The sequence below is a fragment of the Aspergillus undulatus genome (assembly GCF_047715775.1).
Source record: "Aspergillus undulatus strain CBS 261.88 unplaced genomic scaffold BDV17scaffold_50, whole genome shotgun sequence".
Lineage (NCBI taxonomy): Eukaryota > Fungi > Ascomycota > Eurotiomycetes > Eurotiales > Aspergillaceae > Aspergillus > Aspergillus undulatus.
Genome location: NW_027396654.1, coordinates 79,883 through 102,364, shown reverse-complemented (window position 1 = coordinate 102,364; position 22,482 = coordinate 79,883). Strand labels below are relative to the sequence as shown.

General features: G+C 52.3%; 10 protein-coding genes across 10 annotated transcripts; 7 read left to right on the top strand and 3 right to left on the bottom strand.

Moving 5' to 3' along the window:
* Positions 1-240: 240 nt before the first annotated feature.
* On the top strand, positions 241-2,239 carry BDV17DRAFT_271265 (uncharacterized protein). The gene is made up of 5 exons (XM_073758783.1): positions 241-536; positions 593-979; positions 1,028-1,314; positions 1,382-1,894; positions 1,943-2,239. The coding sequence occupies exons 2-5, from the start codon at positions 862-864 to the stop codon at positions 1,958-1,960; spliced, it is 936 nt and encodes a 311-aa protein (XP_073612583.1). The 5' UTR covers positions 241-536; positions 593-861; the 3' UTR covers positions 1,961-2,239.
* Positions 2,240-2,635: 396 nt separating this feature from the next.
* Positions 2,636-4,709, top strand: BDV17DRAFT_178025 (heme-dependent oxidative N-demethylase family protein). The gene is made up of 3 exons (XM_073754894.1): positions 2,636-3,381; positions 3,470-3,935; positions 3,996-4,709. Exons 1-3 carry the CDS (start codon positions 2,820-2,822, stop codon positions 4,474-4,476), a joined length of 1,509 nt encoding a protein of 502 aa, XP_073612582.1. The 5' UTR covers positions 2,636-2,819; the 3' UTR covers positions 4,477-4,709.
* BDV17DRAFT_178020 (PRP38 family protein) lies at positions 4,633-5,719 on the bottom strand. The gene has a single exon (XM_073754893.1). The coding sequence runs from the start codon at positions 5,705-5,707 to the stop codon at positions 4,943-4,945; it is 765 nt and encodes a 254-aa protein (XP_073612581.1). The 5' UTR covers positions 5,708-5,719; the 3' UTR covers positions 4,633-4,942.
* Positions 5,720-5,946: 227 nt separating this feature from the next.
* BDV17DRAFT_271260 (uncharacterized protein) lies at positions 5,947-7,295 on the top strand. Its single transcript, XM_073758782.1, has one exon. It carries the CDS (start codon positions 6,098-6,100, stop codon positions 7,139-7,141), a length of 1,044 nt encoding a protein of 347 aa, XP_073612580.1. The 5' UTR covers positions 5,947-6,097; the 3' UTR covers positions 7,142-7,295.
* BDV17DRAFT_271257 (WD40 repeat domain-containing protein) lies at positions 7,288-9,965 on the bottom strand. The gene is made up of 3 exons (XM_073758781.1): positions 9,619-9,965; positions 7,905-9,555; positions 7,288-7,808 (listed from the first exon to the last, which is right to left on the bottom strand). The coding sequence occupies exons 1-3, from the start codon at positions 9,659-9,661 to the stop codon at positions 7,580-7,582; spliced, it is 1,923 nt and encodes a 640-aa protein (XP_073612579.1). The 5' UTR covers positions 9,662-9,965; the 3' UTR covers positions 7,288-7,579.
* Positions 9,966-10,497: 532 nt separating this feature from the next.
* Positions 10,498-14,027, top strand: BDV17DRAFT_283747 (putative DEAD box helicase involved in nonsense mediated decay; the record flags this gene model as incomplete). The annotated part of the gene is made up of 5 exons (XM_073760408.1): positions 10,498-10,887; positions 10,940-11,298; positions 11,355-13,375; positions 13,433-13,526; positions 13,583-14,027. The coding sequence occupies 5 exons, from the start codon at positions 10,498-10,500 to the stop codon at positions 14,025-14,027; spliced, it is 3,309 nt and encodes a 1,102-aa protein (XP_073612578.1).
* Positions 14,028-14,718: 691 nt separating this feature from the next.
* BDV17DRAFT_271252 (SET domain protein) lies at positions 14,719-16,247 on the top strand. The gene has a single exon (XM_073758780.1). It carries the CDS (start codon positions 14,795-14,797, stop codon positions 16,097-16,099), a length of 1,305 nt encoding a protein of 434 aa, XP_073612577.1. The 5' UTR covers positions 14,719-14,794; the 3' UTR covers positions 16,100-16,247.
* BDV17DRAFT_177901 (putative AMP-binding enzyme) lies at positions 16,199-18,889 on the top strand. Its single transcript, XM_073754891.1, has 6 exons — positions 16,199-16,618; positions 16,673-16,743; positions 16,794-16,941; positions 16,990-17,025; positions 17,086-18,132; positions 18,199-18,889. Exons 1-6 carry the CDS (start codon positions 16,487-16,489, stop codon positions 18,601-18,603), a joined length of 1,839 nt encoding a protein of 612 aa, XP_073612576.1. The 5' UTR covers positions 16,199-16,486; the 3' UTR covers positions 18,604-18,889.
* Positions 18,890-19,521: 632 nt separating this feature from the next.
* Positions 19,522-20,441, bottom strand: BDV17DRAFT_177884 (uncharacterized protein). Its single transcript, XM_073754890.1, has 2 exons — positions 20,143-20,441; positions 19,522-20,090 (listed from the first exon to the last, which is right to left on the bottom strand). The coding sequence occupies exons 1-2, from the start codon at positions 20,315-20,317 to the stop codon at positions 19,633-19,635; spliced, it is 633 nt and encodes a 210-aa protein (XP_073612575.1). The 5' UTR covers positions 20,318-20,441; the 3' UTR covers positions 19,522-19,632.
* A 222-nt stretch (positions 20,442-20,663) lies between these two features.
* On the top strand, positions 20,664-22,472 carry BDV17DRAFT_294170 (spermidine synthase; the record flags this gene model as incomplete). The annotated part of the gene is made up of 3 exons (XM_073762783.1): positions 20,664-21,616; positions 21,678-21,984; positions 22,074-22,472. The coding sequence occupies 3 exons, from the start codon at positions 20,664-20,666 to the stop codon at positions 22,470-22,472; spliced, it is 1,659 nt and encodes a 552-aa protein (XP_073612574.1).
* Between the last annotated feature and the right edge of the window lie 10 nt (positions 22,473-22,482).

Below are 22,482 nucleotides of genomic sequence, written 5' to 3'. Positions count from 1 at the left end.
TGATCTAGGGGACTGCACTAGGAGTACAAATAAGTGCAGCATTGCAGAGTAATAATATTATGCCACGATCTATGTATACGGAGTAGTAACTGTGGCTGTTGAAGTGCAAAATTGCAAGGCCAAAAATACATGGGTGGGACACAATACGGGCCCGCACTCTATTCAGTACGGACTAGTACGGGCTTGGTATGCAGAGACGACCAACTTCTTTCGTGCTTCTCTCTGCCTGCTTCTGCCTCTGCCTCTGCCTCTGTCTCACTACTGTCCACTTCTCCCACCTGCTCGCCCTCAGAAGCAGCGCCTCCAGCTTCTCCTGTACCATATTCCTTCGTTTCTACGCTCTTTTACCACCGAGACCGGCACTACCTGGCGCTCTTGCTTTCTCACGTTCTCCTGGCCGGGAGGGTCATGTTTGGAGGTAGTGCTCTCCTGATCCTGGTCGTCTCGGACTTTCGCTTCTTCCATGTCGAATATTTCCCACGCTTTTCAGTTGGAAGGCTTCTTGAACGGACTCTAGGGAGATATCTGAAACTCCCGTAAGCCATTCACTACTGCAAGACAATAATTGTGAATTTCTGACTGAAGATGAAAGGACCTCCAGTGCGGGACACTACTTAATCAACCATAATAGCCTGAGGGTTTTCCCTTCGCTTCGTGCTTCTCCGATAAACGAATTTCCTTATCTTGTTCATTGCATCTCGTCGACGCTTTCCTTCGATAATCTGTACCCCGACTGATATTCACAACGGCTCTGGGAGACTCGGAAGGCTTGGATTCTGGTTAACGGGGCGGCCAACAAATCTATTCACAACTGCCACGGAGGTATTGTTCGGGACATCGGTTAAGAACGAGCCAATCGCCATGGGCCGCCAATTCGCCGTACCGTTGCTAGGTTTATTAGCATGTTTGACGACCTTGACCTCTGCGGCCAGTTCTGTCACATATTGCTCGTCAGATAGCACTGGGTCGGGCGCCGCAAGTAAGTAGTCATACTATGTCACCAGCTAATCATGTCTAACGTCCTCAGACTTTTCCATTTACCAATCGAACGGTAACTGCGAGGAACATTGCGCCGGTAGCGCATTCGCCATTCTGCTGGGTAAGAACTGCTGGTGCTCAGATATTGCCCCCAACGAAGACAGCACTGTCGAGTCCTCGAAATGCAATGACGATTGCCCTGGATTCCCAGACGATTCGTGCGGTAACCAAGCGGATGGCTACTACGCCTATATCCAAATCGGCAGCCCCTCGGGAACCGCAAGTGCGTCGTCAACAAAAACTTCCACATCGTCGTCGACCAGCACGGATGAATCGGTGAGTGATTGTCATTCCCACGCCAAGCCCATCATTTCTGGCACGGCTTGGTTACTAACGTTCGAAGACTTCTACAACCGAGACCGATTCCAACTCTTCCACCACTACGGAAGCCCCCACAAGCGTGGTCGAGACACATGCCGGTCAAGTGACGACTATCACAGTAGCAGGGTCGGACCCAACGTCTGCAGCTGAGACGAGCACAGACACCCAGGAAGGTGACGGCGGAGGTATCAGCGGTGGCAGTATCGCAGGAATTGTTGTCGGTGTCGTTGGTGGTATTGCCTTGGTTGTGGCTGCCATTATCTTCTTCCTCGCGAAGCGCCGTCGCGACAACCAGGATGGGAACTACCAGGGCAACTCCATTGACGGCAGGCAGAGCAAGGGCTCTCAGATGAGCTACGCCAACTTCGCCGACAACCACAGCCACACCTTATCCAACGGATCTTCTGTACCGCAACGCATGCCCACTTTCATAGATAATCGCCTGAACACAGGCGCGGTGCTATATCCAAACGGCCGCCGGGATAGCGACGTATCGCTCCAGGATAATGAAGATTATTCTCGGCCGGTTCTCAGGGTGAGTCTTATCCATAGCTACTGACGCGCAATCACTGACCCTCTTTAGCTCACCAATCCCGACTAATCACCGTCGCCTCACGATCTCCTTCCGATTCATGCATCGAATTTCCCTACCTATTACTCGATTTTTTGCACGGCGAAACAGCGGTGTTATGATACCCATTTGTCACATAAAATGTTATTGATCTAGGAGGCCAGATAGTACTGGGTAGTACTGGCGTCTCGCGGCGTGTATCGATTAGTGTATATCAGCAAAGCATAATGGAAGCATTTGATTTTATCTACTACCCAATTACTCCTGTGACTGAACTTCCAAAGGGACTCCTTACGTGCCCAGTCCATCCTGACTATCAAGTATCAATAGTCATTAGTCCATATCTAACCCCATGTAACCCCAGACTTAGATAGGGCTCCAACTGCAAGACCCCGGGACATTTTTACCCCATTGGGAAATGTACATCCCCAGCTCTCGCCCTCCCGTCATAGGTGAAGCTTTCCTTCTCGTCCTCGTCCCCTCATTGCTTTTCCCATTCTGTTGACTCGGTCCAGCGTAGATAAGATATACTACCACCCATTACTGATAGTGAAACTGCACTATCTTTCCCTCTTTACCTGCCAAAGCAAGGTAATAGAATGAGAATCGGAGATGGCTATACTCGATACTTGATAGAGGGTAAAGGCAAAGTCGGGGAAAATAGATAAGAGATGTGGTGTCACTTGTCGTGAGGGGAAAAGATTGGGAACACTCACTGGACTCAGCTTCTTCCGTTTGGATCGGACTGCACTGCACTGCACGGGCATCCTGAGCTTGGGCTTGGGCTGTCTTTGGCTCCGCTCTATACTACTTTATAGTTCATCGTCTTACTCGTTCCCCTATACTTGTCCTTCTGGATTGGTTGTTCACTGTTCATTGCTCCTTCAAGATGGATGCGCTGAACATACAAGATAACCCATGGCTCTCCGGCTTAGCGCTCATCACCCTCGCAGGCCTCTTCCTCACTTTGTTCACCTTCGCCTCCGGATCCCGAATCAACTTCCCCCCCAACCGCAAAGCATCAACAAGCCAGACACCACCGCTCTCAATTTCCCCAGAGAAGAAGATCCCGCCAGCTCAAAAGCCATCGGCACCGGCACCAAATCCAAACCCGCTCTCCACCCTCCCTCCTCAACGCCGACACACCCTAAAAGCCCTCCTCCCAAACGTCCCATACATCGAGATTCCTGAAGATGAAATCCTCCGCCACATCCTCCCCATGATCGCGAACTGGACCGAGTGCGCAAGCACACTCGCGCGCGGAGAGAAGGGATTGCAGGTATACACGCCGACTGGATTCTCGATTACCGAGATCGAAGCACTTGGTGATTTTCCCGATTATGCATTGCTCAGTGGGGTCCCGTTGCCGACGAAATATGAGGGATTCGATATTGAGAGGGCGCTGCCGAGGCCGTATAGGCCTTTCCGGTGGGCTTATCATCAGACTATGTGTATGTGATGTCTTCTTGTCTTTTCCCTGTTTACGGAACGCAGGTGATCGTTATGGGTGGGCTGACAATTATCCAACCTATTTTCAAGCTCTAACAAAACTCGAACCAGACTGGTGGCTCGAACTCGAAAACACATACAGGACGCGAATCGCACAACGCAAAGCCCTCTTCGCTAAACACAACGACGGCGTGCTTGATTCCCTCCCCGGCTCAGAACTAGCATGCAAAGAGCTCATGGAAATGGTCGTGCAGTTCCTATGCACGCGGTACCCGCAGTACTTCACGCTGGTTGACAAGCGCGTGCTCGTGAACAGAATCCTAGGCACGGAGCAAGATGTGCGCTCGAAACCGCCGCTGGAGATATTGATGGATAACGTTCCCGAGGACTTTGGGATTATGTTAAGGGATGATGTGTCCGGGAATTATTTCCTGCGTGCGGGCGTGATTTGTTCGTCTATGGGGTGGAATGTTAAGAGTAAGGTTGGTTTGCAGCTGCATCGGATTCATGATGAGATTCCGGATTATATGGAGAAGATGCGGTTTTCGATGGATCGGTAGGTGACTTGAATCCCGGTATGGGGTTTTGGGGAGAATATTGATAAGGAATTGTGTAGGTTCTTCACCAAGATGCCAACAGACAAGCCGATCCAGCGAGGCTCATGGGGTCTCGAGATCGGCCAGCCGTTGCACATGCCACCCGGAGACCCGCACGAAAAGCTGCGAACGGTCCAAGATCCCAATCTCAAGCTGGAGGATTGCCATCTGCGAATCGACTGGCAGACTCTGCGGCGCCTCCCCCTCTCCGGGGCAATCGCCTTCAATTTCAAAGCGCTGTTCACGCCGGTGGCCGAGTTTCGAGACGAGCCTTGTGTACCTGCGCTCCTGGCGAAGGTCATGAAGGAGGGGAAGGAGAATTTGATGAAGTACAAGGGGACAATGCATGTGGAGCACGTGGTTCTTCCGAAGCTTGAGGAATGGGCGATAGAGCAGGAGGATAAGGGCCTTGCTCCCAAGGACTGGGAGGTGGCTACGTTAGATGATAGTCCGTGGTTCAAAGGTTGGCAGGATAAGTGGCATCGACAGCAAGGGTTTTAGTGAGCGCGTTTCGTACTTTTTGTCTTGTACAGGATACTATATTGTACACAAAGGAATGTTGCATTTTCGTGGTTTGGTCATTGAGATTGTCATGGCTGACAGACAGTAGATATCGTGGATTACCTGCGCAGATAGCGAGAGCATAAAACGGGCCCGTCGTGGTGACTCGTTGCTCGTATAAGATGCCTGACGCGTTGATAGCTAAGTTTGACCGAGAGACGATAGCGGGTCATTTGACGGACTGCAATCAATGTGCGGGTCGAAGCAATGATCAAGGCCAGCTCGCAGTATCTTAGGCATAATGTAGCCGCACGGGTTGAGCTTTGCGCGTAGAGCCGTGCTCGGTGGCCGCTCACACTGGGATGGACGCAGCTTAGCTGTGATTCCTAGTCCATCGCCGCGCGAACAAGGAATAGAGAATCGCTAGTCATTTGAACATTTCAAGCTCAAGCCAGTGATAAAGCGCTCAGTCATCAGAACGTTCAGAACGGGCTTCTGAGCGGACATCACTCGCATCGCCGTTTTCATCATCGCTTCGGTCCATTTCTTCCAGCTCGTCTGCCAACGGACTCTCCCGCACCTCCAACAGATCCAAATCCTCCAGTTGCTGCCGGGATGGCAGCTTCCACAAACTGGTACCGCACATACGATCTCTCGTCAACAGATCATCCACAAACTGATCCATATGCGTCAAAACAAACGAATCCCGGACCCTCCGCTTCAACTTCCGGTAATCAAGAAGAAGCGGCTCCAGCGTCTTGTAGATCTCGACTGGCTCCCAGGTTAAGCGCACGTAGAACGCCGCAAGAGCGCGGAGGTACTTGAAGTCACCACGGTGTTTAACAACGCTATTCTGCGCGCGTTCCTCCGCCGTTGTCTCTGCGCCTGTGTCCCCATTGTCTGGATCGTTTTCGGGGTCGCTGAAGTCCAGGTATTCCCTGATGATGTCCTTGTCCGGGCTGATTTGGAGGAGCTTGAAAGCGAGGCAGAGGAAGGGCGAAGCTTTCTCGGAAACTCCGTAGGTACCGCCGATAAAGGACAGCTCGACGGCACGGTCGCAGAGCGTAGCGGCGTTTAATCCGAAGCATTGCTCCTTCCAGTAGTAAGATTCCGTAATGCGGTCGCGGACGGCTTTTTCGAAGAGCATTGCGGGATTGAGGCCGCGCACCAGGGGGCCGGTGTAGCCTCGGTTGTCGAGGAGTGTGCTGGCATCGGCGCGATGGGAGGACATTGTGAATATACTGTTCAGATCTGAGGGGAGAGAGCGCGATTGTGAGAAACGAAGACTCATGAAGGTGGACGGGGACCGCAGAATAAACGATGTCACGTTACCTGGGAACGCCAAGATGTTTTATCGATAAGCACACGGCTCTTATCGATAGTCGCACCGACAACGAGTGTCTCATCAACAACCAGGCTCAGGCGTCTATCTGACTCGACGATGACTTGCATCGTTTAACCATCAGTTATTTTCTAGTCAGCTTCTCAATTATCAATATCGCTACTATCATTAATAGATTTTGGTGTTTGGTCAGTCTCAAGCGTTACGCAAAAGCGCGAACAGCACCGCAACCCCGCGACACATGTGGATGGCATACCGGAGCCACTAGTATAGATCGCCATGGTGCTCTTGACACAATCCACGGTCTCCGTCATCGTATCGACAGGAGTGGTCTCGATATTCACCTTTCTACTCTTTCTGTCCGGCTACGCGCTGCAACAACAATCTGTCCAGACCATCCAGCATGCCATTCGACCGCCAGACCAACCAAAGGTATACAAAAGAAGTCAATACCCGGTATCCGACCTAGACACCGAGACACCAGAAGAAGACGACAAACTACCTCAAGTCCAAATCGAGACTTCTCCCAGACCAGAAGGCAACTACGCCTACCTCCAACTCCTCTCTGACCCAGACCCATCAAACATCTGCTCCGCAATCCTCTTCTTCAGACACCTCTCCACAAACGGCAGCGCCATAAACGACCGGCTCTTCATGTACCCTTCAAGCTGGGACACAATGAGCCCCTCAAAGCCCGTCTCAATAGCGCTATCCATCCTACGAGCCGCTAGTCTCAAATACGACATCTGGCTCCTCCCCATCGACATGTCCGCCGCTACATTCGCGGGGTATTCGACGACGGATACGAAACTCCTCCGCCTCGGCCAGATTCAGTTCATGCAGTACGATGGCGTCCTCTACGTTCAGTCTCCAGGGCTCCTCCTTGACTCGGGCAAACTAGACGCCATGCTTCTGGACCGGCCGTTGCCTCTCAGACACGACAAGAGCAGAGTCGAGTCGTATAACAATGAAGCCTGGATATCCATGCCCTTGCGCGCGGATCGAGACGCGGACCTTGCGCCCGTGTATCTCATTACCGTGAACAATATTGAGAACGGCAACGTCGAGGCCCGCGGGCATATCCCCAATCTGGCACTGGAAGGGTTCGGCCGAATCGTTACGGGTCCTTGGGGAGTACAGGAAGGGTTAGAAGATCCGGATAAAATGCCCGGGTATGTGTTCTTTGAGAGGGATGACGAAGGGCAAGCCAAGTGGACGAATAACCCGGTGTTTGGATCGTGGAGAGCACAGCAAGCTGAGGTTTGCGATGGGCTTGATCTGGACGATGTGGCATTAGACTATGATTACGATAACGATCTTTGATATGCTGTTGATTTTGTGTATGAGTTTATGTATATATTGGTGGCTTTTTGGCAGGCGTTAGAATGATCTTGGATTTTGGATATCTGGGTGAGAATGGACATAGCATTGTTTATGTATATGAGTTCAGGATGCGAATATTATTAAATGACCTTGGATTCTTTTCGAAATCCTATATGGTATGTTCGAACATCTCAGACCATAATTTGAGTCTCAGATGCAACTAGTATGGCAATGGTAATATGACATCCAAATTCCTAATCGTGTTTGAAAACCAACCAACGTTGAACAAATAACAGAACACCCACGACCTGCCTAGTACCTAACTGGCGGCCGTATGTAAAAGCAAATAGAACAAGCTGTATAATACACATACATCGCACTACCTCTTCTCAGAATGCAAGTCGAGCCCATTCAACCCAGAAGGTATCCATTCCATCATTATCGAGCACTAGGAACACCAATTTCATACCCAAGCAGCACTTCCGTGGTGCTTCCTTCCCACCCTCTATTCCCGCTCGTTGAGACCAGGAACCGACACGCCGGGTCGACGTACAGTTGCGAGACTGTTCCTGTACGGTGGCCCGGGATGATGAGGAACGGGACGGTTGAGTGGCGGGTTGCTTGTTCGTGTTTGAGATCGTAGAGGCGGAGGATATCGTGGGATGCGCTGTAAATTAATGAGAGTGTTAGAGCAGAGTTTGCCAATGCGCTTTGAGTTACTGAGGAATAGGGGGGAAGAAGGGGGGGTTTGTTAGTAACTTACCAAACAAGATGCCGGCCATTCGGCATAGCCTTGAGAGCCGTAACGGGCCCACTCCCCTGCGGAAACTTGAATATTCGCTCGGGCTCGCGTAGACCCTTGTGCAGGCTGTATTCTTCGACTGTGCCGTTTCGACGGCCGGCGTAGATGTAGTTCCCGTCTGGAGACCAGCAAGCGTTCATGCACCAGGGCGGCGAGTTGTGGGGGGTGATGCGGGCAATGGCGGATGGTTGGCGACGGTCCCATATTCTGATGGTGCCGTCTATTGACGCAGCGAGGAAGGTATTATCGGTGACGTTGGTTGCTTCGAAAGGCGATTCCTGGGCTTGTTCTTGGTCTTGGGAGGGCGGTTCTAGTTCTTCGGCGTGAGGCAGGCCGTTGGCTAAGGGTTGCGGTTGGGGCTGGTGATTCGGTGTTTCTGTTGGTTGCGAGTCTAGCGGTTGGGTGGCTATAGGGGTATTTAAGCCGATGCCACCAGCATCGTTGGAAGAGAAGGTTGTGTCGAAAAGGCCGTTTTGCTGCGTCGCATCTGGTTCTCCAGGTGCATCGGCGTCGGGGAGGGCACCGTTGGCAAGCGCTTTTCCGAACTCATCGTCGTCATCTACGCCAAAGGCGTTTGTTCCGGCTGTGCCATCCGCGTCGCCGAATAGTGAGTCGGCTGCTCCGAAGAGCGAATCTGCTGGTGATTCCGCCTGCGGGTTTGCAGCACCATTGTCGCCCTGGTCGTTTGAGGTGTCCATAAAGTCAAAACTGTTGCCCGCGATCGCTTCATTGTTGGAAGAGTAAGTTCCGTTCGGTTGTTGATGTTCTGAAGTGTCTCTGGGGATAGGCAGTGTAGATTCCGGACGTAGCTCAATCGTTGAAATCTGTCCGGCGCTCGATCCGAAGTCGCGCCTGGTCTGCCCTGTATTGAGATCCCAGTCGAATATCCGTTTATCCCAACCGCCGGAAAGTAAAGATTTCTCGTCGGCTGTCAAAGACAGGACGGATACCGCCGAATTATGTTGTTGTAGCAATGCGATCTCTTTGCCTTCGTCGTGCCGTATCGACTGTAATCGAATACTGCCTGATTGCAAGCCGGACAACAGCCAAAGGCCTTCGCTTTGACTGGCCAGTGAGTACACTGGCGATAACGCGTTGCCATCCATGTTCTCCCAGTAGGTCATGACAACGCCCGCCTTTACTACACTGTCCACGAACGGATGCCGTTGCGCAACAGTTAACATGAGCTTACTGTTGATCGAATCCACCCAGTTGAACTTTCGTACGTATCCATCTGAACCTCCACTGAAGACCCATCTCATGTCTGCAGTCGCTGTTATGGCATTGATCGAAGTACTGTGCGGCGCGGCCGTCGTGGGAACTATGTCGTAGCTGGAAGCCGTGAGACATTCGGGACGTACGCTCGGATGGAAGACGGAGAGAAGGTCGGGCGAGGCATTGTTCGGGACCGGAGGAGGTACTGTCGTATCCTGGTTCTGTTGGGGGGCTACCCCGGGGCCTTCTGACGCATGGCTCGCATTCGACGGGCTGTCTGCATCCTGGTCGTCGGCGTCGCCATCCGCGTCCATATCCGGCTCATTATCGCCTCCACCCTCGTCAGCATCTCTGAGAGTGTCGTCCATTTCGTTATCCGAGCTCCCATCCTGCGAGCCTAGGGCGTGGCGACAAGTCAGTCAGCGCTTGAATCTGTGAGACAATTTGCGACAAAGCTCACCTGCGAGGTCTCGATCGTCCTCATCTTCTACTATAGAGGCCATTGTGTCTCGGAACCCGGATATTTAACCGGCTAGAAACAATCCGACCGGATATCGGACAAGGATAGATTCGCGAGAGGCTTAGCGTTGCTTTTCCCTTGCAGCAGTCGGCCTTATTGCGTCTGCGACGTCGGGTAGGGGTGGTAGGGATATCAGACCCTCATGGCTCCGGCGCGATGGTCGCCGTGTTTATAAATAGATGGCGCACTCGAGAGAGAAAGCGAGACAAAGGGCCCGTTAACATGGACGGACCTGAAAGGAGTCACTCGTACTCGGGCGCAGACTCGGTCGCCTTTCAACCACGCGATCGCATTCACTGTTCCGACGTCAGTCACGTTGCCAGCCCGCATTGCTGCCTGAGGATGAAACATTCCAAATCCGGTTAGCTTCTCAGATATACATTGCTTCGGTTGCGTTGCTTGGAGAATAGACACAACCAGAACAAAACTTCCATTTCTGGCATTGCGTATATCTGAGTATTTGAAAAAGAAGCGACCTTTAGAAATATGGGAGATATTGTTCCTGGGTAGCCAGGAAGGCAACCAGTGTATGATAGGCAACACAATGTGCTGTGCTGCGACATGGGAAAGATTGAGGAGTGACATTCATCTCAACAGTAACACTGAGGTGAGTGAGCAGGTTAAAGTGATGAGGAAAATAGTAGGTGAAGGCAACATAGTGGCCATGGCCAACCGCGCATGTCTCGTTTGCTTGCTTGCTTCCCACCGTTTGCGTCCTTCGGTCATCTCCCCTCAACCGCCTCTTTGCCTTCCTGCATCTCTTCTCACTCGTCTTTGAGAACATCTCTTTTGAAATCACTACTTTGCTTCCCGTCAAGCATGTTCTTGGAAGACGAGCTCAATTCTCACTGTCACGAGAAACTCAAGCAGACGGCTCTAAGCCTGAACCCACGTACTGTTGCCTTTGCGGCCGAAGACATTAGCAACTACTTCTCTCAGCCTCCCGCACAAGACCCAGATACCACTCTAGAGCCCTGGCTTCTGAAGCCCGAAGTTCCTTCCTCGGATGAGATCCTCGGTAGCGACGAAGAGTTCGTGGACTTGCAGCCAAACAAGCTCGAAGGGCCGTGGGAATCAAAAGGTACCTATCTCAAGGCCCACTATGACCTTCTCAGGGAGGACGCAGTTGCGCCTTTGCGTGATTCTGTGGCCATTTTCAGGATGAACCCTGATATGAATGACAATAACTCTGTAGCCATCTACGAGAAGGTAATTTGTCTGATCCGTCCCTGGCCTGTTGAGCCGAAACTGACCTTCGCAGGTCTACGTTGTAGGATTGACGTTTGCTCGCCGAGGACTAGCATTTCGACTTCGATTTTCGACAAATAGAGCGGGGAGGAATATAGCCTGGGAACATTCAAAACGCTTGGTCAGTGGCTCGGTGGTTGCGTTGTTCCCGGTGGACGATGCATTCAAGACGAAATGTGTTATTGCAATTATTGCTGCCAGACCTCTCGACGGCGTGAAATCTTCTCCACCAGAAGTTGATATATTCTTCGCAAATCCCGCAGATGCTGACTTCGATCCGCAGCTCGAATGGACCATGGTCGAGGCGAAGCAGGGCTATTACGAGGCCTCTAGGCATACCATGACAGCTCTACAGAAGCTGAGCCAAGAAAGGTTGGTGATCTTTATTGTCAGGTTCTATGTGTTGTCTCACACCCTTGAAAATATAGATTTCCGCTTTCCGATCACATCTGCTCGCTTAATCGCGAGGCTATACCCCCCGAATACGTCAAGGAGAACCCGACTCTTGAGATTGAGACCGCCATACTTGACTCGAAGGAGAACAAGAAGATTAATGTCTTGAGACCGTGGCCCAAGTCACCGCTTGGAGACTTGGATGCAACCCAGTGGGCAGCCTTGGAGCAGATGCTCACAAGGCAGCTTGCTATCATCCAAGGCCCTCCGGGAACCGGCAAGACATACGTCTCTGTTCTTGCTCTGAGGATTATGCTTGCGAACATGAAGCCCGATGATCCCCCGATCATTGTCACCTCTCAAACGAACCATGCCCTAGATCAACTCCTGACCTATGTTTCTCGCTTTGAGAAACAGTATGTTCGTCTGGGCGCCAGGAGCAGTGACCCAGAGATCAAAAAGCGCACATTGTTTGAAATTCGACGCAGCGAGCCCACACCAAACATTGCTGGAGGCACTCTCGGGAACGCTTATAAGCACAGCAAAAGATTATTCGGTAGTATCTCGGAGGTCCTACAGCCGTTCAATGAGGCAAGCTCCGATGTACCCATTTCGTCCATGGTCTTTAAGAAGCACGGCCTCTTGACAGCCAGGCAATGCGATATCCTCGAGAAGGAAGCGCAGCGTTGGGTAAGCGCTGGTAAAGAGGGCAATGAAGCTGATCCTTTGGTGGCTTGGCTTGGAGATCAAGTCGTCGAATTCGAAGTCAAGTACACGGTGGAAAGCTTTGGGTTCAGTGGAGATGAGGTGGATCTCGAGTACGAGCAACTGAAAGAACTGGAGGCAGAGCAGGGTCTAAACGGCGATGATGAATCCGAAGCTCTCAAAGGCCCGTATCTGAATCTCCGGGAGGGCTATTTCGGAAGAACTAGCCTACCGGACGCTGGACCTGGTCGCTCAAACTACCTGGACTATGAGGATATGTGGAAAATCCCAGTGAAACATCGCGGTTCAGTCTATAACGATCTCTGCAAGCAACTGAAGGCAAAGGTCCTGCGCGACTTTCGGGAGCTTCTTGCGCAATACGCTGAGAACTGTAAAAAGACACAGATTGGCAGGTGGGAAGGGGACCATATCCTCCTTCAGAACGCAAAGGTGCTCGGTATGACAACGACCGGGCTGAGCAAGTATCGAGCACTCATTTCGAGCTTGAAACCGAGAATAGTCCTCATTGAAGAAGCAGCAGAGGCAATCGAGGGTCCTATAGCTGCGGCATGCATGGACTCGCTTCAGCAGCTAATTCTCGTCGGCGATCATCAGCAATTGCGTGGACATTGCGCAGTTCAAGACCTAGAAGGAGACCCTTTCTACCTGGATGTGTCCATGTTTGAACGCCTCGTTAATAATGGGATGAACTACGTCACCCTCCAGCGCCAGCGAAGAATGGCGCCCGAGATCAGCCAGCTGATCACGCCTATCTACGGGGCGCTGCAAGATCATGATTTGGTCAAATCACGCGAAGAGGTGCCAGGGATGGGAAGCATTCGCTCATTTTTGTTTTCTCATGACTGGTTTGAGAGCCTTGATGACAATGCCTCAAAATACAACGAAAAAGAAGCCGACATGATAGTCGAGTTCTTCGTCTACCTGGTTCTCAACAACGTTCCCGTGAAAGGCATTACGGTCCTCACCTTCTATAACGGACAGCGAAAGAGGATTCTGAAGCTGATGAAGAATCACTCCTATCTTCAAGGGCACTACGTGAAAGTGGTCACGGTCGATTCATACCAGGGCGAAGAGAACGAGGTGGTACTTCTCTCTCTTGTCAGAAATGGCAGGAAGGGACTCGGGTTCGTGTCAATAGCGAACCGAGTCTGCGTTGCGCTTTCTCGAGCCCGGAGAGGCTTTTACATGTTCGGCAATCAAGATCTACTTATCGCTGACCAGCTTTGGGCGCAAGTTCTTCGGGTCCTAGGCAACAAAAACCCCGAGCCTCGAATTGGGGACAAGCTGCCGTTGACGTGCGTAAATCATAAGCGCAAGACCTATGTGAAAGGTCGGTTGTCTCGTAAGGTCATTCTATCATCAAGGCTTATACTAACGTTCAGACCAGACCCAGCCGATTGGAGGAAGCTAAACGGTGGCTGCGAGCTCGCATGCGGCGAGAAACTCAACTGCGGACATAAATGTACTATGCGCTGCCATAGGTAAGAATAATCTCGACCAACACTGACAGGATAAGACTAACCCTAACAATTCAAAGCTTCCCCCACGACCAAGTCCAATGCAACAAAATTTGCAACCACCAATTGCCCTGCAAGCATATCTGTAAGGCGCCTTGCTCAACAGCGCATACATGTCGCTGCGACTGTCCCGAAAGTCGCCGTCTCGAAGCCCTCGCCGAACAAACTGGCAACGGAGTCGGGTGTGGCTGGGTTGCTACTGCGACTGAGAAAAGACTAGACAGCGAGCGCAGGCCCGTCAAAAGCTACCAGGATTATGCGAAAGGAGGGGCCAAGGAGCACGATGCATACCTTGAAAAGAAAGTTAAGCAGGAGCAGAGAGCTCTGGAAGACAAACCAGAGTCCGACACTACTCCGCGCACGCAATCAGGTCTAGAGGTGCAGAATGGGGTGTTGGGTGAGAATGTCAACCAACAGAAGCCTAAAGAGCCAGAGGTCTCTCTCCTGGACCTGGATGACTGGTAGAGAGTCCCGGAGTACTAGAGACGTCTTGGGCAGTGATTTAAATAGATGCAACGCGAACTTTGCACTCCAGTCTAGACGTATCAATAGCATTCATCGACCCTTTGCATGTCAGTGGGTTTCATCCAACTTATTGGCGCCAAACGGGTGGATTTTTCCTGAGATAATACTTTGTATACAAGTCACTGATGGACCATAGTCTAAAAGTATGCATAGCCGCGCAGTGTTTCCGTCCATCAACTCACTTTGCGACTATATACCCAGATATAACCACTGTGGGGATTGTTCTGTAGCAGGCTGCACCCCAGGGTTGAAGAGACATACCGAAATTACACTGGAATGATAATCGATGAGCGAGCGGCCGGTCCAAAACACCAAGTCTCGTCATCATCCTAACGAACCCACAACACGGTGACCCCTACTTCCGTTTTCTGATATGAAAATGCCTAGCTGAGCCTCATGACTTTAGTCTCATGTGCCACGCAAACTGAACGACGGGTGCATCTAAACAAAGAAGCCGAACCAACACCACCAGCCAGATGACGAATTCTCAAGCAAGTGGTAATCGTCAAAGAGGACATGAAACAAGTCAATAAAGAACACCTCGCCTTATGTGTTTGAAGATTTCATTGTTCAAAGAGCACGGGGCAAGACTTACTGCTATGAATGGGGTGAGTATTTAACCGTGGCGTCTCGCTCTTCCCAGCCTACCTTTCTTTGCCAATCTACAGAGCAGAGAGCATCAACAACACCATACGTTAAACATCATCATGTCTCGACCGGAACGAACGTCTTTACCGCCGCCCCCAGAAGTGCACATCTACCGATGCCGAAAGCGTTCCCGTGACGACAACGACGCCTCTGAAGCCGACGCTCCGGCTCCAAGCCAGGGTACCAAGAGGCGAAAATCATCCTTGTCGAACTACCCCGTCCAAGTCCAGCATAAGGTTCATGAACTTGTTACCGACATCCTCGCCTCGATCTACTTCGATATCAACTACCTCTGTATCCAGCGCGCGACATTACACTGGGGTTTCGACGAGGAGAAAATCGGCTACTACCGTCTCCAGTTCCGGGAAGCTACAATCCTACTTGATCAAGTTGTCGGGCATAGTCTGAATCCAGAGCGATACGAGGGCTATGATCCGCGCGGAACGCTGCGTCGGCTCAGTGAGTTCAAGGAGACCTTCGGGTGGAAGGTGCTCTCGATCGTCGTGGCGGCTGAGGGCTTCAGACGAGCCGTGAGGGAGATCCGGCACGGCGGGATATGGCGGGATTTCTTGGAGAAAGTTAAAGAGAATTCCTGGAGCTTGGAGGTCTTTGTGCGGTCCAGGAACCTCGATTGGCGCGGTCAACTGGCCAAGTATGCGGGTTTGGGCATCGCAGGGGTAGAGGAGGCGCTGAGGCCGGTTCGGAAGATGTGGGAGCAGCATCCGCATCATATCGTGCAGGGCGTGGATAGGAAGATACGCAGGCCGTGGTTCGAGGGAAGTGCGCAGATTCACATCGACCAGTCTGTTTTTGATCCCAGGAATTGGGATGCTGAGAATGAGATGGACCCGCAAGACCCGACGATCCGGGGTCCCCGCGACGGGAAATGCGATATCTGCGGGTCTCACGAGATCTGCAACTGCGAGCTGGACTTCTCAGCCGGAAGCCTCGTTGAGCTTGTTGAGCGACCGATAACAGGCACTGGTGTGCGCGCGCTGGCGAATTTCAAAAAGGGGGATATCCTGGGCCAATTCACCGGGGAGCTCTACCCGCCCGATTACGACGATGATCAGGTGTACTCGCTCGTCCATGTCTCGGAGAATGGAGGTGACGAAACTGTTGCTATGATCTCACCGCAGAGGTACGGCAATTGGACGCGGTACCTTGCTCATAGCTGCAGGGCGTCGACGAAGTTCAACGCGCGGACTGTGGGGAGTCGCACGGTTATGACGGTTGAGGCGGTGCGGGATATCAATGCGTTTGAGGATATCACGGTGCATTATGGGGCGGAGTACTGGGCTCGACGGGAGTGTCTCTGTGGAGAGGATAATTGTCTGAGTAAGGAGAAGAGGAAGAAGCAGTAGCAGGTGTAGACGTACGTACGGCAGAGATGCAGCAACCCCGCAGTGTCTGGTTCAGTGAGGGGGTTCTCCGCAGATCACCTGCACTCCCTCGACAGCAACTCTCTCTTCGAAAGATCAGTTCTTTTCCTTCTCTCATTCGACTTTTGGCACACTTCCATCCATTGATCAGAATACCACCTATACTTATTGCTCTAAATCACTGATTCCTGCTCCTGATCCTCAATTGTCCCTTGATTCCCCGCATTGCGGAGTATATCCATCCCCTGCTGCACGCGACAGCAGCAGAAGCAGAGACCAGGCGAACTCGAGGCCTTCTGCTCCCTAAACCTCACTCTCACGATCCTGCGTTATATAATAGAATGGGCCAGGCTGTTAAGCAATAACGCTATGTCTTGTCCACCAATGTTGTGTCTCAGAGGCATCCTACAAAGACTCCCGCGGGTAGTATGCAGACGGTCTTTTGCGGCCTCCCTCGGACGCACTTTACTTACTCAGAGCTACGCACGGGGTCCGACAGAGGTGAACAAAACTAGCCAGCCTCTCGATGCCGAGCATGTCACTGACGTTCTATAGCCGCCACTCATAGAGTCCACAATCGGAGAACACTTTGCCAGTATAGTTGATGCGTATGGGGATAGAACAGCGTGGGTTCCTTCTGCCTGTCTGACTGTAAGATAATAAGCTAACAGCATAGTGTCATCTCCAAGCACCAGAATGACAGAGTCACCTACGCCGGCCTGGAAGCGAGGAGCAATGCACTCGCCCGCGGGTTAGAATCTGTGGGAGTCCGAAAGGGAGATCGTGTTGCGGTTATGCTGGGAAATTCTATGGAGCATGCTACTGTATGTGATGGAACAATGTTTGGGTTGACAAACGCTTACACTGTGTAGGTGACGTACGCTCTGTTTAAGCTTGGGGCTATCTTGGTAGGTTCACTTTCCCAATTGATAGTCTTCGTTGGTCTACTGGAGTACTAATATGACCAGGTCCCAATCAACCCATCCTTCAACGCAACTCAAGTCGTCGCAGCACTTAGCCACCTCGGCACAAGCCATATGATCATAAGCACCGAGTCGAACCTCCCAAGAAAGCAACCACGGAGTAACTTGCCTCTGCTAAAGCACCTCATCCCAGATCTCAGCAAGCCAAAGCTCGAATCCGACGTCGTCCCAACACTCCAAAACATCATTCTCGTCGACAACTCCACCGGCCGAATCAACACCTCGGCATTCGAAGCCCTAACATCCTACCCCTCCATAAATTCCTCAAACATCTCCGACAGCCAGACCCTACCCCCTCAGAATCTCTCTCCACACGAAATAGTAAACATCCAATTCACATCCGGCACAACCGCCATGCCCAAAGCAGCCTGCCTCTCGCATCAATCCATCCTCAACAACGGGTCCCAAATCGGCGACCGGATGCGCCTCACAGCATCCGACATCGTCGCCTGCCCGCCACCTCTCTTCCACTGTTTCGGATCTGTACTAGGCTACATGGCGACAGCCACACACGGAGCCGCTATTGTCTTCCCAACAGAAGCATTCAACGCCACGGCAACGCTCCGCGCTGTCCAGGAAGAGAAATGCACAGCCCTCTACGGCGTGCCCACAATGTTCCTCGAGGAACTAGGCCTCCTTGAATCCGGACAAATCCCGTACGAGGGGTTCCAGTATCTCCGGACCGGCATAGCAGCGGGGTCAAGCATCCCCGCCGAGCTAATGAAGAAATTACATAAAACACTTAACCTGACTGAACTGACTATCTGCTACGGGATGACGGAGACGAGTCCCGTTTCTGCGATGACGACGACAGATGACCCAATTGATAAACGAATTAATACGGTCGGCCGACTCATGCCACATGTCGAGGCGAAGGTCGTCGATCCGTCGGATCATAATGCTATTCTGCCTATTGGGGCCCGCGGCGAACTTGCAGTCTCTGGGTATCTCTTGATGAAGGGATACTGGGGGGATGAGGAGAAGACGAGGCTTGTTATGCGGGCGGATAAAAGTGGGAAGGTCTGGATGCATGTATGTTGCTCTTATTCTACCTATTTCGCCCTCAAGCCAACCAGCGAACTAACACATGATGGCCAGACCGGCGACGAAGCCTCCCTCTCCCCAGACGGGTACATCAGCATAACAGGCCGAATCAAAGACCTGATAATACGCGGCGGGGAAAACATCCACCCGCTCGAGATCGAGAACTGTCTGTTGACATTCCCCGGTGTCGCGGACGTTAGTGTGGTCGGTGTACCAGACGCACACTACGGAGAGGTCGTAGCGGCGTTCGTGCTACTGAAGGAGCGGGACGTGGAGAAGGATGATCAGGTAGGGAGAGAGATTAAAGAGTTTGTCAGAGAGAAGCTGAGTGGGCATCTTGTGCCGAAGTATATCTTCTTCTTGGAGGCTGGCGAGTCTTTTCCTAAGACGGCGAGTGGGAAGATTCAGAAGTTTAGGTTGAGGGAGACGGCGGTTAGGCTTCTTGGTGGTCATCATTAATTGCTAGGGAGCTCCTGGCCATGGTCGATGAATGATTGGCGAACTGAATTACTCAGGAGCTGTATATACTGGTTTAGAATCATTAGAAAGAAGTCGTTTGGATATAGTAGGGCTGCGGTGCTGTCCGATACAGATTATATTAGACTGAAAGGTCATGGCTGACACTGCCCGGGTATAACTCGAGAGGACACCGAAGCCGGAGGCCAAGGCCAGTGAGGCGTTTTGCGTTAAATATGACAAATATCATACTCGTATGAGTCTTATCGCATGCCCTATCTTCGCTCAGTTTCAAATTGGAATCCCGAGTTGGAGTTCGCCCTCGTCACGTCGGCAACATAACGCCGCTATCTCCGCAAGAGGAAGACTTTGGCTAGAACCAAGGGAAGGCACGACCCGCGGTAGAATTTAAGGAGGAGCGGTCGACCCAGGTGGGAAGGTGCGACTCGGAGGGGACTTCTCCGGAGGAAGGAGCAATGAGATCCGTAATGGAAGGAGCGACCTGCGCAGACGCCTCACTAATCTGGAAGACGAGACCCAGAGGTGCCCACGAAAGAGCACCTGATAAGCCTAGATGAAACATCCGTCACGTGAAAGTTTCCGTATGCGTGTGCACCGAAGCATATGCCGCCTGCACAGATTTCATGGGCCAAAGAGGTCAATAACGGCATGCTGGTCCTCAGTTGAGGCTGCTTGTCCTAGATTGATCGAAAACTGGCCTTGTTCCAGCCACTCGACGTGCGCGCGGAGGGTAGTCTCTTGGGCATATATGGTCTTCCCACAGCTGCTTGGTGCTCCTCAGAATGATTAGATACCGTGGGGACATCCAATATGGACCGAGATCGAAGCCGCTGAATCCGCAAGTGAACAGGCTCGTCAGGGTAGCTCAATGACTTGCCGATTTGTCCGCCGGGTGGGGGTTAAGTTCTGTTCGAGGACAAAGCAGTCGGGCTTAGGCGACGGGCAGCTGCGAGAGACCAGGCGAGAGAGCTCGCATGAGCGAGTGCATTAGAAGCCCGGGACTAGCCCCCATCAAAAGTCCTGAATCCCAGTCTCTCCCGCCAACCTTTCCCTCACATCACCTCCCTCGTCCTGCCCATCGACCACCCACTCCGGCTCCTCATCATCAAACCACTTCTCCATCTCATCCGCACTCTCATCAAGCCCCTCATCCCCATCAACAGTATTGTAATCAAAATCTCCATCCTCCCCCCGAAGAAACCTCATCGTCATCTCCCACCGCCAAGCGGCCTCTCCCTCCTCTCTAGACCTCGGAATTTCATCACGGTCCTCAGCAAGTATCTCCCCGTTGGGACCACGCGCGTATGTGAAGAGCGCATGTGGATCGGGATGGCTCAGGGCGTCTATTTTCGCTTCGGACCGGAGGAGGTCGGATTGGAGGACGCCGGAGAAGCCCTTGCGCCGACCTTCGGCTTCGCGCTCGGCGGAGGTTTGGAAGCGTCGGATGAGGCGGTCGTAGAGAAGGGGGTCTGAGTGAATTAGCTCCTGCACAGTTGTGCGATCATGGTAGAGTATGCGGACCGGCTAGCTCGAGGTCTGCAGAGAAGTACTCTGGGTGGAGGTCTAGGTAGCGTTTGCGGCGGTTTTTGACGAGCGTTGCGGAGGCGGATGGGGCTTCTTCATTTGTGGTGGGGAACTCATTCGGTGCGCCATTTCGCCCGTCTTGGATGCCAGTGCCCATTGGGAAGAAAGGCATGATGATGGTTAGTACTGAGGGGTGAGGTGAGGTGAGGTGGTGATGATGCGGAGATGGAATGGAGTCGGCGGCGGGCGGCAAATTTATCAACTCCGCGCTGTCAAAATCTGTCAAATCATTGCTTGTCGCAACGGCCGTTGATCAAGACTGCATGCTTTGTTCGGCCTATATATATATTCAAATCAATTTATATTGATTGGCCATCAAGGGGACATGTAAGAGTCTCCTGTTGTTTCATATCTCCCCACATGCTTGGCAATATAATTTGCCAGCTATGCCGTGGCCGGAAATCCAGAATTGACACCTGCCAGAAGCTTTCCCTAAGTTTGAACAATTGAAAGAAGTTATGGCCCCTTTCAGGAGCATCTACGAGCAAGAGCCAAAGAGGCAGCTGACCGTCGGCGCGGCCCTGCTGGTCCTTGCGGCGTTCTACTCCTACGTCTTTCTCTTGACCCTTGCTCCCGTCTACGGGTCAACCCCGTCGCATATCTTCCACGGCTACGGGGTTGGGATCGCTGGTGCAGCAGGCTGGTTTGCAAAAGAGCATATCCATCGTCTGTCCTGCCGCAAGGCCGTCTATGCGGTTCCCGTGCTAGCTTTCTGGCTGCCCGTGCTCCAGTACTTCGTTTCACAGCAGAGCTCCGCGCTCGGGAATCCTACTGGCCCGGTGATTACTGAGGTGCTCGCTTTGTACCCCCTCGTCTTACTTTCCGTGGCTTGTGCTGGTAAACTGGTGCAGTCTGGCCTGAATCTCAACCAGCATGGCGATCTTGTGGCAGAGCATATCCCCCTGCTCGGTTCCTACGTCGTCTACTCTGCCAGCGAGCACCTGATCAAAGCGTTCCTGTCTAGGGCTATTGGGTCGACGGTCTTTCTTAGCCGTGCGGGTCTTCAGATTCTGATCCCCATTCTATATACTGCTGCAATCCCGTCTAAGGCGCTCTTACTGGCTATTCCGTCCTTGTTGTTCTCCCTCACCACCAACGAGCATCTGCCACTGGGATATACGACTACGGCTCTCAACAATGCCCTTGCCGAGGAAGGCTTCGCTCTCGTCGCACGTCAAGACTCCACGACCGGCTATGTTTCGGTCCTGGACAACCTCGACGATGGCTTCCGGGTTATGAGGTGCGACCACAGTCTCCTGGGCGGCCAGTGGTTCAAGAAACGCCCCAACTACACCCCTCCCACCGTGAAGGACCCCATCTATGCAGTCTTTACCATGCTTGAAGCCGTCCGTCTTGTTGAGACAGCTACTGGCGCTCCTCGTGTAGATGCCGAAACCAACGCACTCGTCATGTATGTCCCTGCCTCCATACCTCAAGAGATCAAGAGCAAACCATCAACTAACGGAATCCAGCGGCCTCGGAATCGGCACAACTCCTGGCGCTCTCATCGCGCACGGCATCGACACCACAATCGTCGAGATTGACCCCATCGTCCACATGTTCGCAGAGGATTACTTTGGTCTTCCATCGAACCACACCCCCGTCATCGAAGACGCTCGCGCCTTCGTCGACCGGGCTAAGTCCGCGCCTCAAGTAAAGCAGTACGACTACATCGTCCACGACGTCTTCACTGGTGGCGCTGAGCCTGTCGAGCTCTTCACGTATGAGTTTATTAGCGGGTTACATGCCCTGCTCAAGGACGACGGCGTTATCGCTCTCGTACGTCCCGCCTCTCTCTTTCCTTAAACTGGACAACACCCAAGCCAAGAACCCCTTTTCTCGAAATCACTAACCAATAACACCACCAGAACTACGCCGGCGACCTAACCCTCTACCCAACCGCCCTCTCAATCCGCACCATAAAATCCATCTTCCCAACCTGCCGTCTCTTCCGCGAAGAAGCCTCTTCCGAAGTCGGGCCCGACTTCACAAACATGGTTATCTTTTGCACAAAGTCCCCTTCCTTCCCCTTGATCTTCCGTGACCCCGTCCCCGCCGATTTTCTAGGCAGTCGATTCCGCGCGAGGTATTTGTTGCCGAAGCATGAGGTTGATGCGGCCCGATTCGAGGTCGTTGAACAGGGCGGAAGGAAGGTTCTGCATGATAAGGAGGTTAATCGGTTGCATAAGTATCAGGATCGTGGGGCGCTGGAGCATTGGGCTATCATGAGGACTGTGTTGCCGGATAGGGTTTGGGAGGGGTGGTAGATTCGTGACG

Bases quoted from the DNA above. Each gene is read 5' to 3' on its own strand.
- BDV17DRAFT_271252 (XM_073758780.1), top strand. From the start codon at position 14,795: ATGTCTCGACCGGAACGAACGTCTTTACCGCCGCCCCCAGAAGTGCAC.
- BDV17DRAFT_271265 (XM_073758783.1), top strand. From the start codon at position 862: ATGGGCCGCCAATTCGCCGTACCGTTGCTAGGTTTATTAGCATGTTTG. The intron at 980-1,027 runs GTAAGTAGTCAT...TAACGTCCTCAG, and splicing joins CACTGGGTCGGGCGCCGCAA to ACTTTTCCATTTACCAATCG. The intron at 1,315-1,381 runs GTGAGTGATTGT...TAACGTTCGAAG, and splicing joins CGACCAGCACGGATGAATCG to ACTTCTACAACCGAGACCGA.
- BDV17DRAFT_177884 (XM_073754890.1), bottom strand. From the start codon at position 20,317: ATGCCTTTCTTCCCAATGGGCACTGGCATCCAAGACGGGCGAAATGGC. The intron at 20,091-20,142 runs GTCCGCATACTC...TAATTCACTCAG, and splicing joins TGCAGACCTCGAGCTAGCCG to ACCCCCTTCTCTACGACCGC.
- BDV17DRAFT_177901 (XM_073754891.1), top strand. From the start codon at position 16,487: ATGTCTTGTCCACCAATGTTGTGTCTCAGAGGCATCCTACAAAGACTC. The intron at 16,942-16,989 runs GTATGTGATGGA...TACACTGTGTAG, and splicing joins ATTCTATGGAGCATGCTACT to GTGACGTACGCTCTGTTTAA. The intron at 18,133-18,198 runs GTATGTTGCTCT...CATGATGGCCAG, and splicing joins GTGGGAAGGTCTGGATGCAT to ACCGGCGACGAAGCCTCCCT.
- BDV17DRAFT_271257 (XM_073758781.1), bottom strand. From the start codon at position 9,661: ATGGCCTCTATAGTAGAAGATGAGGACGATCGAGACCTCGCAG. The intron at 9,556-9,618 runs GTGAGCTTTGTC...GCCACGCCCTAG, and splicing joins GGACGATCGAGACCTCGCAG to GCTCGCAGGATGGGAGCTCG. The intron at 7,809-7,904 runs GTAAGTTACTAA...ATTAATTTACAG, and splicing joins AATGGCCGGCATCTTGTTTG to CGCATCCCACGATATCCTCC.
- BDV17DRAFT_178025 (XM_073754894.1), top strand. From the start codon at position 2,820: ATGGATGCGCTGAACATACAAGATAACCCATGGCTCTCCGGCTTAGCG. The intron at 3,382-3,469 runs GTATGTGATGTC...CCTATTTTCAAG, and splicing joins GGCTTATCATCAGACTATGT to CTCTAACAAAACTCGAACCA. The intron at 3,936-3,995 runs GTAGGTGACTTG...GGAATTGTGTAG, and splicing joins ATGCGGTTTTCGATGGATCG to GTTCTTCACCAAGATGCCAA.
- BDV17DRAFT_271260 (XM_073758782.1), top strand. From the start codon at position 6,098: ATGGTGCTCTTGACACAATCCACGGTCTCCGTCATCGTATCGACAGGA.
- BDV17DRAFT_178020 (XM_073754893.1), bottom strand. From the start codon at position 5,707: ATGTCCTCCCATCGCGCCGATGCCAGCACACTCCTCGACAACCGAGGC.